The sequence below is a fragment of the Hermetia illucens genome, chromosome 3 (assembly GCF_905115235.1).
Source record: "Hermetia illucens chromosome 3, iHerIll2.2.curated.20191125, whole genome shotgun sequence".
Classification (NCBI taxonomy): domain Eukaryota; kingdom Metazoa; phylum Arthropoda; class Insecta; order Diptera; family Stratiomyidae; genus Hermetia; species Hermetia illucens.
The window spans coordinates 86,902,851-86,921,019 of record NC_051851.1 but is presented as its reverse complement, the minus strand read 5'-3'; the positions used below and the strand labels follow the sequence as shown (position 1 = coordinate 86,921,019).

The following is an 18,169-nucleotide window of genomic DNA, read 5'->3' as shown; positions in this document are numbered from 1 at the left end:
ATTTTTTGTCGAATGATAGATTCTCCCCAGTCATGGCACTGAGAAGGGTAAGATCCACGGATGAACGACCTTAAGAAGGAGGCTCTGAAGAACAATGAAGACGACTTCAAGATATATTATGACTGATGACTGATTCTCTTTGGAGATTTTCAGATGACTATGATCACCAAATGTTTTGATTTTCATGCCTTCTCATATTGCACTGTGTGTGTGTTACTTGTCGTTTTTTAAATGATAAGGAATACCGCATCACTTAGTGCTAATTCCAAATTATGGTAAATGCCAAAAGCAGTTTTGTTAAAGAATATTATTGGTTAACTATTGAAGCTTGGGGAACTCCTGTAACGTGCCGTGTTGAGATTAAAGGCAGAATCGTATTTTCTAGACATTCGACTAATGAGTGGAGGTGAAAAATTTGTTCAAAAGACCCAATAAAAGAGATCCCTTTCGAAAATATAGACTGTTTTCAACTTCGAAATAAACATGCTTTAAGTAAGCTATTGTGTCCATACTGAGCCTAGAGTGAAGTGTATATGTATATGTGTATTTTACTCAGCAACATTGGTCATCTTTTCACACCGAACCGTATGCCTACATATGGCATATTTACAAAAACATCGGATTTTCTTCGGATGATAGAAGAAGTGAACGATCAGATTCGTTACACCTGGCGTTGCAATATTCGTCGCTGAAAACGCTGCCCCTTCACAGTATGAATTGCATTTTCGAATGTACCACAAAACGTGTTTGGATTCCTGAGTAGTTCCTGCAATATGAGTTAGAAGTAGCGCTGGCGGCTTAGTCTTTCTTTTTGAAATTTCAAAGCACGACAATGTGAACACAATGCAGTATTTGGATCAATGAGTATATCTCGATGAATTTTATAATTTATTGTCTTTATTGCAATTGAATATTGCTTTATTTAGATTGATTCTCATTCTTGGTCGAGAGCATTCAGTTTCATGAGACACTATGTATATGTATGTACCAATTATCGTGGCGATCGGTCGAACGGTGTAGAAATTAATCCATTGCGCCATCATCTAGTGACGAACTCCAACAACGTTCATTTACATTCATTAAAGAACACATACATATATATCAATTTTCATGGCGATCGGCTGACTGATACGGAGTCTGTAAATCTTAAATGTATATATATACCAACATCCATTTTAATCTACAAGGTGTCCCGCTCATGATGGTGAATAGTACCACTGGCTTGAGGAAAAAGCTGCACTTTCTCATCAAAATCACAATTTTCCACTCCCTCAGTTATTTAATCGCACATTTGATACCATTTTTGAAAACTATCATATTATACATAAAATTTTTTATAGATGGATATTTTTTTATTGAAATTTAGATGAAAATTCGATTTTGAAATTAATTCCAAGTTTGAACAGTTATATCTTCGAAGTGATGGTGAACAAGGAAATTTAAAAAAATCCATTCATAAGAAATTTTATGTAATTTCCGAAAATGGTATAATATTAAATCTGGGATTAAATGATTGACGGAGTGGAACATTGTGATTTGATTGGGAAGGTCGAGCTATACACTATTCTTGAAAAACGCTATAACTCTGCAACAGTAAAGGATAGTGTACCCGTTCCATAGATAAATTTTCTTCAAACAAGTGGTACTATCTCCCATTAAAATTTCTACCATCATCAATGGGACATCCTGTATAGTTGTATGTAAGAACTATGCATAACCAGAGAGAATATTTTGGAAGGAGTCAAAATAAATTGTGAAATCAGTGTTATTCACAAACATCATACTAGTATTTGTGCTGAGCGATGCAATTGGCCTTTATTGTCATCCTATGTTGAAAATTAGCTACTGTTCTGAAACTCTATTACTAGACATTTTTCTGAAAATAGGCTCGTTAGTAGAGGTGGGTAATGTCATAAAAGTGATATCTTCCAAGGCTTTTTCGTAAAAATCATGATTCCTTTGCATGCGAAAAAAGTTTCTTATATGGAATCTTTTTTTCTCTGGCGTGAAAGGTTCATTCATTCTTCATTGATTCCTATTTGGCCAAACCGTACCTTTGCGCTATGAGGTAAAGTGATGTTTTGCTTAGGTGTAGTAAATATGAATCTCCGGAGAAGAGTACTTTTCCTGTTAAAGATTCTAGAAATCTTCTACATTACGAGGTTGTCACTGTTAAATTCCTACATATTCGAAGTACTAGCACCTGAAAAAATGACTGAACGATTTACTAGTGCTAATCGAAAAACTTACTTGTTTATACCATTTAATAGGAAATCTGTGTGACATTCGATTCCTTCAAGTAAGTTCTCACATACACTACGGATCGAAAACCTTAGAGAAATGTTAAATGTATCTACATCACGGGCATACATACATTTATATTATCAGGAATTCTCTGGGTCATTATGTCCATTCTTTGCTGCTACACGTAGTAAACGTGGTTATTCAGGGACAGCAAAGAACGCCACATTCCTGGGGAAATCTCACTTGGTCCAGTTATTTTTTTTACCACGTTAGTGTTAGTTTTTAAACTGGTGGTTGATCCACAAGGCAAAGAGTGTTTATAGGTACCGAACCCAGTAAAAATTATATGTTTAAATAAACACAGCTGCTTATAGCTTTACGAGTATCTAACCGGGATTTAATTTTCAATGCAAGTCTATTTTTATGGGCAGGGGCAGTGGTATGGTGTTTGAACACATAATAGTTTGCCGTAATAAAACCTAATGAACGCTCGGGATGTCTAATTTGACTATTTTTCAATATCTGACTCTTTCTTATCTGGTCAATTCAAAAGAAAATGTGCAACGGATCATCTCCGTCTTTACCGCAACTGTGCCAGTACCTGATTGGCTGATCCCGTGATTGAGTAGTCCACGCAATCTCCTGCAAATATTGCATAATATGTATGGCTCTTTAATCTCTTTTACAAGCGAATTAACACAAAAGAACAAAATAGTGGACCGTTTAGAATAATCAGGTCATTACGGTTTGATTATTGAGAAAGATTGATGCAATTCACTTGGTTATTGGGTCTTGCTCTAGCGTCCGGATAACTGAATTACTTAAAATATTTGCTCGGCAATGTTGAATTGGCGTCCTGGCCTACGCCATCGCTCCATCCTAGGCAGGGTCTGCCTCGTCTTCTTTTTCTACCATAAATATTGCCCTTATAGACATTCCGGGCTGGATCATCCTCATCCATACGGATTAAGTGACCCGCCCACCGTAACCTATTGAGCCGGATTTCATCCACAACCTGACGGTCATGGTATCGCTCATAGATTTCGTCGTTATGTAGGCTACGGAATCGTGCATCCTCATGTAGGCGGCCAATAATTCTTCGGATGATTCTTCTCTCGAACGCGACCAAGAGTTCGCAATTCTTCTTGCTAAGAACCCAAGTCTCCAAGGAATATTATTAGGATCGAAAAGTGTTGCTATCCAGTCCTTGTTTTCTCCCAAATATCTTTCATAGGCTCCGAGAACAAATTAGTTCCATATATGTATACTAAATTCCATATCCAGGGACATGATATTGTATATATTCGTGGAAATTATAAACGCAGTGTTTTGATTTCTTCTTAAGTTTTATCTGCATTTACTTCGATATTGCAATCAATAGTGGGCGAGTATGCTGTGTACAGAGCCAGCTCCGGATACTGTCAGGGTTCGTGATTGAGTTAATTTTATGCCTGAAGTAGGATCATTTTCTTCAATTGAGAGAATATTTATAATTCCACGACTCGAATGGTCAAGATAATAGTTTTTTTCTTTTTGAAGGTCAGTATACAGCATCTGATATTGAATTATGAACGCTAAGAAAATATGCAAAGTTTTAATTTCGAACAGCAATAAAATCCAAAGTTTTCAATACAAATCCACCCAAGGTGACGTTTTTTATTTGAGTGACATACGTCACAATACTGTCTAAGTCGAGGAGCTCATTAAATTTAAAATGTTGTAACCCCGCACCCTGTTTCGCTGGCATCTCTTATGCGATCAAATATATTACCTATATAATTTCTAATCACTGCTTTTAATTCGACGTAGTGTGGTGTTTCTGCCTACCTTTTATTTTAGAAAAGCCCAAAAATTCTCTATTGGGTTTAAATGATCCAGATCCACTGAATTTAGATAATTCATGATAACACTGGATGTATGGCAAGGTGCTTCGTCTTGCACGAAGGTATATTCTCTTCGCGGAAACTGATATATGGCGCAAAGAAATTTTGTATTACGTTAATATACTGCCTAGGCCGTATTGTACAATCAATAAATTGTATTGGACCAGGACCTTCTTCAAAAATGTAGCTCCAAATCATTACTGCTGATGGGCATTTGATTTTTTTCATTTTATTCAGGTGTCAGAAAAGCATTTACTGTTTCCAGAAACCAGAAATTGAAGTGCGAAAAAAGAAAACCAGGAATTTTTTTTACCGATTAACCTTACTCCAATAGCTCCAATTGTAATGCTTGTGTAATAATTGCGTTTTTAGCTGGCCTCCTGCATTTCAACCCGTTTTTCTACAAATGCCTACGTAGTTCATTATGGGATATCTCAATGCCAGCGTCTCTTACCTTATAGAAAATACTCTGGGAGGTTGCAGTTCGAGCCTTTACAGTCTTTCGAAAAATTAGCCAGTCTTCCCTTTTAGTAGTCTTCTGTTTTCCCTTGCAGTTTTTTCCATTACTTGAAAAACTTATGTTATGCTTCATTACGAGCGATACTGATGTTTTTTATGATTTCAGCGAGTTATGATTTAGAAAATCCAACTTTTAAGGCAATCGCTGTGGTATTGAATTTCTGGAATCAAAGAAGACGTCGATCGTCAGCCACCCAAACTCATCTGGTATGACGAATATGGCGGCTATATCTAAACCGCTTCGTATCTCTATCGGTGTTAATTAAGGAAGCCCCCTCTCGGCATTACTCTTTGTTCTTGTTATCGAGATTGTCACATGGGACATCCAACGTCCAACGCCCTGCACATGGTTTTATGCAGATGTTGCTTTTCTAGTGTCTAATAGCTAATCTCGTGCAACTTGTTCAATGGAATGATCGCCTCATGTAACACAACCTGGGACTGATTCTAGATAAAACAGAGTTTTTGACGACCTACCCCAATGAAACAGCACTATCACTGTCAATGGCAGTGACATGCCCAGAACTGAACGATTTAAATATCCCGGATCAATGCTATCAGCCAATGTGAACTGCATTATGAAATTACTTCACACATCAGTGCAACTTGGATGAAGTGCCGCATGCTGGCTGGATGAACTGGCGTTCCACAGCTGACGTTCTTTATGATCGACGCATCAACGAACTAGATACTACAATCAGATAAAGTAAATATGCCGCGAAGTCTGCCCATATATTCATCGAGGGTTTATTGCTTTTGGCCTTTTGAATAGAAAAGTCTCGGGTCTTTCCATTCTATTGCATTCCAGTCCCTTATTTTCCTTCAGTTTTCTTACTTACTGAGTGTCGCTCATGCATTGGACGTAGATGGTCCATTTTGATAATCAACTTGGTGATTTTCGAAATTTCTTGTTGGAACCCTGCTTTCAAAGCCACATTTTGGGAAGCGTTTGTGATGGTCCAGGTAACGCATCCGTAGTTTAAAACAGATCTTACAATTCGTAAACGAGAAGGTACTACCTTCTAAGTGAGCTTGCCTTCAAAGTCACTAGGGCATAGTATATGTGCAATATATTGTACTTAATAATTCTATTATTTTGTGTCATGGGCCTAAGCCTTCGGGGTATAAGCCTTCGTCATGTCAAATTTTATTAGACGCACAAGGTAGTATCGCTGCAGTTCTTGCACTGCAACTTATTTTCGTTTTTATAAAAAGAGTGGATTGTACCTGTCAAATACTCCTGTGCTATCGGTTCTGGATTCTAAACGTTGCCGTCCTGATTGTTGTAAATATGAAATATCGCAAAGCTCTCTAAAGTATGACACCTCTCTTTCCTGTGCCTCTTTTTCTCCCCGATTATTGAATAAACTCTCTTTAACAAAGTACCATTTTACATTGAAGGCCACGTTATATAGTTTGAACTACTTTGTATTTCACTCACCAGCTAAATTGTTGCTGTTTATATGAGGTCGTCATAATGTTATTTGCTGTTGATACGAGGTTGTCATAATTTTCTTTCTTGGTTCTTATTTTCCTTCTATCAACTATCGATACAGGGTTCCTGGTATCTCCATCGACTCAGTGGTTTGTTCTCGACCAATTAAGAAACGACGCGGTTAATCATTTTAATCAGGAAATGGTACAACTTGGAATTCGCGACTCGATAAGATCTACTACCAAGAATACTAGTGAGTCATCTTTTTGGGATTAGAGCGAAGTTATTGAGGCATTGGTCGTTGTTATTCAAGGAAGAGGGACCAGACTACACAACAATCCAAAGATGGTTCTGACAAAAGAGTTCAATAGTGAAGGGGGTTGTCCACGAAGAGAGTAGGAAAAGAATGCGAGGGAGGGTTTAAGTAAATATCATATCTAGTGGCCAGCCTATTTCAGCTTACAAACTGTTCCACTCGAAACGTCTTACTATAGGGTCAAGCGCTTACGCGAGCGCCTCGTTCGAGAACAGAATCCTCCGAAGAATTTTTGTCCCCCTACATGAGGATGGACGATTTCGTACCCTACATAACGACGAAATATATGAGCGATACCATGACCGTCAGATTGTGGATAAAATTCGGCTGAATAGGTTGCGGTGGGAGGCTCACTTAATCTGTATGGATGAGGATGATCCAGCCCGAAAAGTCTATAAGGGTAATATCTATGGTAGAAAAAAAGACGGGGCAGATACTATCTGAGATGGAGCGATGGTAGAGGCCAAGACGCCAGGCAGTTTTTAGGGATATCGAATTGGTGAACCTCGGCACAAAACCGGGATGTCTGGAGTTCCCTATTAAGACAGGCTTATACCGGGTATCGATTGTTGCGCTGTTGATGATGATGATATCCAGTGGCATTTTCTGAAATTTACTGTTGAACTTTTTAACCGAGCATTAACGGAACAAAGTATCAAAATTGGACTGGAAGAGAGCACAGTCCAGCGGAAACGAGGCAGAGGCAAATAACTTAAGATCGTTCGCATAAAGCAAACACGGGCAGACGAAGATAGGGGGAGATCATTGAAAGAAAAACAGGAAGGAGAGGAAGAAAGGGATGAGCAGCCATGGAAAAAAACTCTGCAGGAACGGTATGAGAGGTAGGAGAAAAGTAAATAGATAATTAAGACGAGGATGGAGTTGATTAGAGAGAGGAGAATGTGATTAACGGTATCAAGAGCTTTGGAGAAATCAGCATAAATAGCGTGTACCTCCAGTCGTGAATTAAAGCATTTAACAACGACGTTGGTAAAGACCAGAATGTTTGAACCAATAGATCGATATTTCATGAAACCATGCTGCTCTTTGTCAATGCGAAGTGCGTGGTCAGTCGTGGGAAGTATCTCTTGAGAATTTTGAAGCAAGAGGAGAGAAGAGAGATGGAGCCGTACTTCACAGCCACAGAAATCTCCGCTTTTGAGGTTAGGGATGATAAGGGCCATTTTCCAGAAATGGGAAAAGTAGCATTCTTCGAGACTTTTTTTCAAGATTATACACAGAGGGTAGGGAATATGTTGTTTAAGATCAGAAAGATGTTAAGAAGCCCATCGGAACCAGACTCGACATTGGTGTCGTGATACCCAATGAGGAACTTAACCAAGAAATGTGTAAGGAGAGGAAGAGATTCGGAGCTGTCTGCATGTAGAAGGTGCGTAGAAGGTACAATGGTCGAATGAGTAAACACACAAGGGAAGCAAGAACAAAGAAGGTAGCAGGATTCTTGTTGGCAGTTGGAGTCGGCAAAATTGATGGAAGAAGGGAGAGGTTAGGTAGGGTTACAGGAATGGTGAGTGTGGGGCCAAAACGGTTTCAAGTTACTGCAAGCAAGGACGGCCACAATCTTGAACAAGTATCTTTATATTGTAGAGCAAGTCGGGAATCCGGAAGTTGGATGCTTTAAGTATGAAGATTTTTGTGTTTTCTTCCAGTTCCCCTTGTACATTAGTTAAAAACTCGATTCCTCTTTTTTTCGTGGGCCACAAATAGTTTGGAATGTACTGCATCGATAATAATCAATTTCATACGCTTTATACTAGGATCATTAGCAAGCATTATTAGCAAGTTCACCTAAAGCAGATACAAAAGGCATGATGAGAAATAGTTTCTTCATATATGGGACTTCGAAAATCCGCTTGTATGTCAATTATTTCTATGGCTTAAGATATGTGGAAATTTATAAGTTTGAACTACTATAACTGCGATGCGGATTTCCTCGATTTCCAGTATTATGCGTTATGCTATCGTCTATGCTACTGTAGAATTCGGTACTCCTAGGATGAACGTGCGGGGAGATTTTCGACCACTTTTAAAAAGTTTGTAATATCCTACTATTAAGTTTATTTGGATAAATATCGAAATGGGATATATTTTGATTCCTAGATTTCATATAGGCACATTAGCTTGATTTGTTGAGATTTTTGGTTGCTAGTTTTCGAAAATAATTCCTGTCTCACTTGAAGTTCGTACATTTTTACCCCGTACTCGCCCATTTTGCAAATTAGGTCGAAACGAAAACGTGCTTTTGAAAGTATTAATTAAGACCACCAAATTTCGTTTGGAGAAAAGTACATGTGGCAGACAGGCAGTAAACTTATTATTAACAGTAGGATGATTTCACTGACTTGGAGCAGCCTGTAAGAAGCCAATAAACCACTTTTAACTGATTCAACTGATATAAGGATCACCATCGGCTCTGCTGGAAAGAAACTAAATTTTCCAGGTTTCCAACCCATTTAGTCACTTTTGAATCTTGCAGGGTTTTTGCGTAAGTTGAACCTGTAGCCAAGTCAGCATTTAGAGATTCAACACTACATTATTATATGTACCCAACAGCATTGGTATAATGACAAAACTGTCCATAAATTGTATTTTCTTGGCAAACAATTCGATACAACTATTGCTCAGAAAATAATTTTTGCTCAACCTTTTTCAAAACGTCAGGCAATAAAAGCGGAAGCTGCATAATAATGCATTTGGGCCGAAGGTGGTGATATTTTTTGAAAATCTTCTAAAATTGGGTGTGTGAATGCCCATTTTAACACTTGTAAAAAGTTTTCCTACGAAGAGGTATTAAACTTACTATTTCGTGCATATGTTGTGACTAATGCCTCAAAAACACTTCTAATAGCAACCAGCGTTGTGATTTGAGTTATCTTACTTACCCGGCTAGGTAAAAAATCTTCAAAATTATCTAAATCCATTCTTGATTTTACGCAGGATCGGGAACGTGGCATTCATTCCGCAATGCCCCGCGGTGGCGCAGCCGATGAACAGTTTAGCGATCGTATAAAATCTATGGAACAAAAAATCACATCTCGAACAGGTGGTGGAATTGATAAAAAACCGAAAGATCTCTTACGTGCCATAGGTAAAATCGAGAGTACCGATTGGAATGTTCGTGAAATCGAGAAGAAAATTGAACAATCTAAAAGAACCGAAATTGGTAAAAGTAAGGAGAAAGTGCCCAAATGGAGCAAGGAGCAATTTTTGGCAAGACAAAATAAAATGGCCAAACCTGAACGACAAGAGTCGGTTGAAGAAAAATTCAAAGATATCGACAAGACTTTGAAAAATTTCGACAAACAATTGAAAGAAGGGTCCGTCTTGGAAGTGGGCGAACGGGGCAAAAACAAGGTTGCATCCATTGCTGGACAGTTTGTGAAGAAGGATGAGAATTCAGATGAGAAGAGTGTACCTGTACAGAGATCTGTAAGTATTCCCGCCTTTCAGTTAACTATTTTTCTTACAACTAATAAAATGATTTGTTGCAGACTTCGAAAGCAGGATTAGTTTTCAACAAGAAGGGAGCATCCGAAAAATGCCACTTCTGCAAACAAACGGTATATCTCATGGAAAAGATTTCTACAGAAGGATTGATTTTGCACCGATCTTGTCTGAAATGTTACCACTGTCATACCAATCTTCGCCTTGGTGCTTACGCCTTTGATCGTGATGACCCGATAGGTCGGTTTTATTGCACACAGCACTTTAGATTGCCAGCAAAGGCCGTTCGCCCTGTCGTCAGAAAGTCTACGAAAAATCAAAATGTAATTTACTTTTCAGGTCATTTTCATCCACAGTCTCCAAATAACTAATTGTTTTACAGAAATCGCCCGGCGAGCCTGCAAAAGTCGATAAACCGAGCGAGGAAGATTTCAAGACTCCAGAAAGGTTACGGGGTCGTCCTGAAAATCTGGCTCAATTGGATCTTCTTGATAGAGGTCAAACGCCTGAGCGTATTGAATTTGAAAATGCAGACGCTCTGTCGGATGGTGGGCCATCGCAAGAGCATATTATCGATGAGAATGAATGGACAGATCGTAACTTCATCACAGAAAGTGAAGATACAGAATCAAATATATCCGATTCAGATTCATCAGACGATGATTCCGAGTCAGACTATGAGGAAGCAAATGGATCACCGCTTGGTGTGCAAACATTGCAGCTGGCTACAGACTGGATTGGGAAACAACGCCATTCGTATATGGATGACGATAGCGATGGAGATTTTTATGACTCAAGCGAGGGGTTGTTAGGTGAGAACCTAACCAAAGCCTGCATATATTAGGATACAACGTTTACCATGTCTTATATATTTTTCCGATACGATTTTTGCAGATGACGATGATCTAGATAGCCAAACGGAGGGCGAGGAATTCAAGAAGGCCCGTGAAATGAGAAGGCAAGAAGTGAAAGTTCTGCCACCACCACAATATTTGCCGACCGATACTGAAACTGAGGTAGGTTTATGACATGTACGAGTGGAGAAAACAGTTGAATGTAAATGTAGTTCAACTCCAGGCCTGGATAACCTACAATGTAAAAGGAATTATATTTACAACAGACGCTTTCTTCACGATCTGTTTTGATAAAAGCAAATATGAAGCTCGCTCCACCATAATATCTCATTCAATTAATCGGTTTTGGTTTTTCACCTTATCTTTCTGCATCGCATACATACATTTTCCATTTCTCCTACAGTTTTTATGGTTCTTTTTTATTTCTCTTTATTTTTTCCAAATGTTATATATTTCACAGGTTATGTCCAATGAATTGGTAGATCAACAATGCACTAATTCTGATAGTAATAAAGAAAATAATCTTTCTAATGACAGTAATCGGTTATCGGATAATAGTAATGAAAACGCTTCCATAAATGCTGGCGCTTGCGTTGAAACAAACGGTGATTCCGAAGATAAAGTAGATAGTACCGCGTTGACTGACAAACATTTGGATATAAATCTTGATGTAGATAAAAGTGAAAACAGAGATAACGTAGAGCAAGAACCATCAGGTACTTGCATGAAACCTGAGAAACGCGAAAAGAGATTAGTTGATGCGAAATTACGAACGGGGTCGTCAGAATCGGTCAACAGTAGTGGTTCGCTTGCGCCATTAAAAACGGAAATAAAACGTATTGAAAATTCTAGTTCAGAACGTATAAGTACCGGAATTGACGCACTAAACGAAAATTTGTACAATCTAAACAGTTTAATAAAGTTGCAAAAAGATGTTGATAATTTGAAGCGCGAAAACGTGGTGAAAAATGACATCATGAAAAAATTGTCCCTGAAAGAGCAGTGGCTTAATCAGGATACCAGTGCGACGATTTTGAATAGCGTGAATCAAGCCCTTCGTTCCTCAAAACTCGAATTAGAACAAATGGAGGAAGTTGCTGATGAGTCAGAGGAGCCTATGAAACAAAAAATGGAGGGAGGCAGTACAGAAGCACTCGAAATGACTAAAACAAACAGCGATACTAATGGCGGTCAGACTAACACAAGTGAAAACTCAGTCGATCCGGAGGAGCTTGAAATCGAAAAATTAGTTCTAAATGCAATGGATGAAATAAATGATGATCTCAACAAGACAAAAGTTGAACAACATGAAGAGAGAGATCTTGGCAAACTCTTCTATGATGTGGAAAATAACGAACGGAAAATGAATAAAACCTTAAAGAACATTGAAGTAAAAAACTTTTCTGATACGATGGATACCATCAAATCTCAAATGACGTCACCAAAAATATCGAAACAATCTTCTTGTGACCTTTCAAAATATTTCCCGAATCAAAAGCAAAACAAAGTAGTTTCTGCCGCTACGAATAAAAACCAGAAATCATTGAAAGACGTAAATCTTGCTCAGTACTTCTCTCAAAGTCCTAACAGTGCGCGGAAAGAAAAGAAAGTGCAACCGGCTACCATAGTGACACCTTCTAGTCCGAATAGTCAGAAACGGCCTATACCATTACAACTTTTTGGTGCAGCACCTGAAAAGAAACCTAGCGCCCAATCTCGAACAACTGCTAAAAAGAATGTTCTTGCCAAGCAGAACAGCAAAAGCGATAGGAGGGACTCTAGTGACTTTGATTCTATTGATCAGTTGGATGGATCTATTGATTTGAAAAAGGCAAAACCATTGAAAAAAGATACGCTTGATATACCTGCAAGCGGGGTAAAACGCAGAAGCAAAAATAAGGCCGCTACTTCGAAATCATTTCAAATCGTCACAGATCACGATTTAGAGGTTGATCCCGACGAGGAAATTTTCGAAGAAATCCTTAATGCCAATTGCTCTCGACCCTCCAGCGCTGAATATCGTCGGCTTTTTGAAGACGAGAAATCACCGAGTGAGGATATCACTGAGAAGCTTGAGAACCTTTTAGAAGAGGAAGAACGAGCTCGACAGCAAGGTAAAATGACAAATCCAAGGAAAAAAAAGATGTCAAAGGCTAAAAGTCTAGGCGATGAACCGAAAAGGTCTAAAGTTGAATCACTTGTGGAAGAATACAACAGAAGGGATTCAAAGCCCGATTGCACAGCAATTCTAACAGATCTTGAAAAAACTATGGCTTTCTTGAAAGAAGGCTGGAAAACGGAAGCTACTAAATTTTTGGAAAGTAAGCGTGATTCATTCTTTTCAAAGCGTAAGAACGGGCATGTTGAAGACGAAACAGAACCCTTGAAAGACTCAACTTCGTCTTTTGAGAAATTTTTCTCGGCTCCTAAAACTAAACCTGGGACTACAACAGCACCTAAATCCCCTGTGTCAAAGAAACGATTGGAGAAACAGAAATCTGCTGATCAGCCAGAAAAATCAAATAAAAATTCCAGTACGAAAAAGACGCCACCATCATCGCCTTCTTCGAAGAAACGTTTAGAAAAACAAAAGCCTAAGAAAGACTCTACGTCAAAAAACGAGGATGATGGCATTAAACCTAAAACTGATTGGGCCAAAAAGTTACCTTATACCAGCAAGAACGAGGAAATCAGTCCTTCAGTGCAGGAATCTGAAGTCCATTACCATGAAAGAGTGCCTTCTGATTTTTCGGACCTAAGTATGGACGTGTCCGATAGGGAAATCGACAAAATATTAGACGAGCTGACTCAAGATTTAGATGAATTAAATAAAATTGAGAGTCGCCTGCAACGGAAGGAATCATTGCCAGACGTAGTTAAATCCGGAAAGTTATCTACATCTTTTTTAGATGAAAGTCGAAGTTCAAAAGGTACCGAATCTCTAGAGAGTACAAGGGAGGAGCTTGATTTATTAGAGAAGGGGGAATTAGGAAGAAGGGTAGCTATCTCTGGCAATGAATTATCGAACGATCGTCCAGCAACCGAAACTGAAAATAATCTACGCCAGGAAAGTGAAACTAAAAAAGTACATTCTGAAGAAAAAGAAATTGTGCGGAAAGATTCAAGAATAGAAGAAAAGTCTGAACAAGTTCCTCTGGTCGAAGATGAAAACGTATTCGATGAAGTTGAATCTAATCAATTTGAGCGCGGAGAACGTCCTGGTGAAAATATTGTGAAACGCCGAGATTCTAGCAGCGGCAGTTTATCGTTAAATTTCAGTTACACGGCGACTTCAGAAAGCAGCCAAGATAAAGTATCAATTCCAGTTGACAGCAAGCCCATTGAAGAGCCTGGTGCTGACCCAATAGTAAAGAATACCAGCCGTGACAGGACTGTCACCTCCGAAGATGATAGCATTGACGCGCTTTTCAATCAGCTTACTGACGATATGTTGGTTGGGGTAGAATTCGATAGCAGTGATGAACTAGTGCGTATTATTCCACATGGAAAGTTAGACTCTGACGAAATTGATAAAAACTCAGAATCGATAGATGAAGCACTAAATTTGGCATCACCTTCTTCCGCAGCAACAGTAAATCCTATTAAATATTTTGAAATTTGTGAAAGAGAGACTTCAGATTCATCAGGGAAACATTTCCCTGTTAAACCAGTACGACGTAATAAGAGTATGTCATCAAGTCCAACTCCTGATATGCCGATAGTACCAGTAAGAGTTCGAAAAGTGACCCTACCTAAATTGAACCCTGTTGATATGGCACCATCTATACAAGAGATTTTACATAAGGCACAGCAGGAGCATAAGAAACCACCAGTCCCTGCTGAAAGAACTAAGAGGCGATCGGGACATTTTCCATTGAGAAGTGGTGATGATGAAGATTATAAAACGGTTATCAAACCATTACAAAATGGTGATTCAGTAGCTGAGAAAAAAGAGGTTTCTAGTGTAGACACTTCTAAAACACCGCAGGTGGATAAGGAGGAGGAAGAATTTAAGGACCTCTCAGACGCTAAACTCGAGAAAACAAAACCTGCTCTACAAAATATACAAAATCAGGACTTGGTTTTCGAGAATCGTAAAGATCAAGATGCCTATATAGAAGAGCTCGAAAAGGAGCGCCGAGCAGCTCTTCGAAAACGAGACGAAATGTACGCAAAGGAAAATGGTGCCCTAACTTTGCCTGTATTTGTGCCTCCAGCCGTTGAACTTGATACTGAGGAAATGCATCCATTATCATCTAGTCCTCTGAAATCGTCTTACTCTTCTATCCCCCATTCAATCGCATCCAGTAACGATTCAATTCCATTTGTAAGTGCTCAAGACGTTTCCATACCACAAAGACCAAGTCGATACAAATCCTCAAATCACGAACCCCACAAACCTGTGGATGCCAGCACCCATTTATTGTTAGAACGCAGTAAAATGCTTCACAATAGAAAACAAGATTTCATGAATGAGAAGATAGTTGGCAATAATCCATATCTTAAGAAAGTACTTGATGAAGACAAGCGATCGCAGGAAAGTCTTGACAAAATCGATTCCCGTGGTTCGCCCATCGATGATGTCGAATTACGAAATCAACATCGATCGTATCGTAAATTTCCAACACTGCGATCATTAGGGTCTGATCGTGGACGTGATCGTCATGGGTCGAGCGAATCAGTCGATCGCAATCGCAAAACTTATTCATTGGCGAACACATTGGGCCCTAGAAATTTCGTAGAATACTTCAAACGTAGCCCATCGAAACCGAAAGATAATCCCAGAGATTCCTCGAAGGAGCGACGCGACACATCTAAAGAGTCGTGCGTGGTGTCTTAGATCTCAACAAATTGATGCAATTAAAAAATGCACATTGTCTTTTCTGTAGTGCAAATGTCATATACGCAGTCAATATTTGTGATTTTTTTATGATCGTATTTCGATGATTTTTACTTTATATTAAAATTGAATAAAAATAATAACTAAAAACTAAAAAAAATCTTAAAAAAATTAAGATCCCGTCGAAGTTGCTCCGTACTATAAAAAATATCCTCTTTAATTATTCACAAGCAAAAAGAAATTAAACCCCAAAGTTTTCTCCTATGGGTACGATCTACGGAAGGTAAAAATGATAGCTATGTTTTTCGTGAGATAAATTGCAAGTGTTTTCTGCAAATTAATCATTTTCTAACTTTGTTGTATTGTGTGACTTTGTCTTACGGTAAAAACAAGCAGGAAATTATAGAATCAGCTTCACGAATAAAAATCTCATATTTCTAGTCAAAAACTGTAAATAACATTTCATCAATTTGCAACTTTCTAGATATCCTTCTAGTTGCGTTCAACAAAATCAGTTAGAAATCAATTCTTTGGATATTATTTCAATAAAATGGAAGATTGAGAATAAAACAGTAACGTTTGATTGAAACTGGTTGTTGTACGTCGTAATATTTGATTGTTGTGTGCCTTTTTCGGATCGTACCCGAAGTATATGCATTAAACAGATACTAACGCAGCATTCGGGGCTTTAACCGCAAACTAATCACCAACTTGAAAAATTTTGCATTTTTTACTTTTAAAATCGAGCATGAAAATCGTTCATTTTTTTGCTTTACCCGATTATTATGCCAACAATTGCTCTAGTTTTTGAAAACTGCATTCATGGCTCAATTGCGAACATTCTCCTTCTAGGCCAAGAAAACCTAAACCCGAAAAATAACAGTTTTTGCAATGGCAGTGACTTTTAAAAGTTTGACTTGTATTGATAGATAACCTAAAGTTTTTATATGGATCCTTGAACTCAATTCAAATAACCTAAGGTTAACTTTGCGTTTACTTGATTTTGCAGGTGCAGTCTGACTCGGAGTCTTCATCTCCAGACGATATCGGTTTAAATTCAGCCACGGAAATTTCAACAGATTCGGAATTTGATCATGACCCAATCTATCGAGAGGCACCACCACGTATTTTCATAGATGACACTCACATTCGGAAACCAACTAGAGTTCAGGTAAGAAATTTATATAGTTGCAGTAGTGGGTGTTAGATAAGAAAGGGCTACTTAAGTATGAGAGAAACATGATGAATTTGGCTTCTGGCTTCTGTAATTCCTGGCATTGATGATTCGCATGTGGGAAGAAAACATTAGCCATGAAATCAAATCAAACAAATTACATTAATTACGAACGAGTGTTACATTGAACCGGTTATGGCTATTCCCCAACTATAAAGCTAATGTTGAACGAATTCTTGGGTGAATCTATAATAAGAAGTATTTATATTACGGGCATCCATTTTTCCTCGAACTTTTGGCTTTCCGATCTACATGTGCAGTCGGGGATTGATTGGTAACCGAATATACAAAAATATTAGACCAAAGATTTTCAGGTGAGGAAAAGACGTTTTCCCATCTTGATTGGGCTCTCCTGAATGTAGGACATCTACAAAAATTCCCCATATGAAGAGCTTCAGATAATCCTGGCCATGAGTCCGCGTACGTTGGAAGAGTTGTGTATGTGGCCTGCAAGATGCGGACTCGACATAAATCCAATCAAACCATGCAAATTCCATTTCTCGTGGCTTAATGGACAAATGAGTGTTATCCTGGGTCCTAAGTTGTGTGTGTTTGGTTGGGGAGAAGCTATAGCTTTTGAGCACCAAGCCCGGGGGGCTCATTGTACTCGACTCCCCCATCTATTGGAATCGCCTAGATTCGTTGAAGTATCGCAGAATTTCCATTAGTGGATGTGATGCTCCCCATCGCCACTAGAAAACATCGGCACCGAAGGTCTGATGTCTGATGCGGCCATAGGCGGGGCATTCACATAGGAAATGCTCCATGGATTCCGGTTTCTCGTTACAGGAGGGACACGTATCATCTTGAATAATTCCTATTCTGAGTATATGTCCAGCTAGTCAATTATGGTCTGTCAGAATACCAGGAATACTCCTGTAAGTCCTCCTGCTTTTGACAGGATAAACTTTGCGGTACGCATGTTCGGCTCTGACAGGAAGTTGTTTAGTGTGTCTAGTGTTTAGGCTCCGCCACCTGTCATTGTGGGAAGCTTGTTCCTAGTTTTTGAAGACAGCCTTAGCCAATGCTACTGATACTTTAATTGCTGATTGCTGGCATGGGGGAGTTTGAACTCTCTTTTGCTGCATCCGAGATTTCCCTCTACACCACAGTGACCAGGTACTCAGAGTAATTCCACTGTATTGTATCTAGAGATAGGTTTCTGCATTCCTGAACGATTTTCGAGGTGATCAAAGGACTAGTCAATGCCCTAAATGCAGCCTGGCTATCGCTGTAGATTGCGATGCGCTTGCCCTTCAACCGCTCAGTTTGTCGCCCTTAGGATCATATATACTTCGGCGTGAAAAACCGTTGCATATTGTCCTAAGGGAAAAGCCCACTTCTCGTTTTTATTCGAGAGGTAGACTCCGGCTACAGAG

At 38.9% G+C, this 18,169-nt stretch overlaps 1 protein-coding gene across 8 annotated transcripts in view; it reads left to right on the top strand.

Annotated features, from left to right (window-relative positions):
- Window positions 1-18,169, top strand: part of LOC119650882 (F-actin-monooxygenase Mical) — a 214,732-nt gene that overhangs the window by 171,531 nt on the left and 25,032 nt on the right. For 7 of the 8 annotated variants that reach the window (XM_038054053.1, XM_038054052.1, XM_038054048.1 and 4 more), the window contains 5 exons: window positions 9,356-9,847; window positions 9,910-10,185; window positions 10,245-10,674; window positions 10,757-10,878; window positions 16,566-16,727. In XM_038054053.1, the coding sequence (XP_037909981.1) occupies window positions 9,356-9,847; window positions 9,910-10,185; window positions 10,245-10,674; window positions 10,757-10,878; window positions 16,566-16,727 (1,482 nt within the window). Of the gene's footprint in view, window positions 1-9,355; window positions 9,848-9,909; window positions 10,186-10,244; window positions 10,675-10,756; window positions 10,879-11,176; window positions 15,840-16,565; window positions 16,728-18,169 lie in introns of those variants that run through there. The other variant, XR_005249382.1, reaches the window with a different exon arrangement.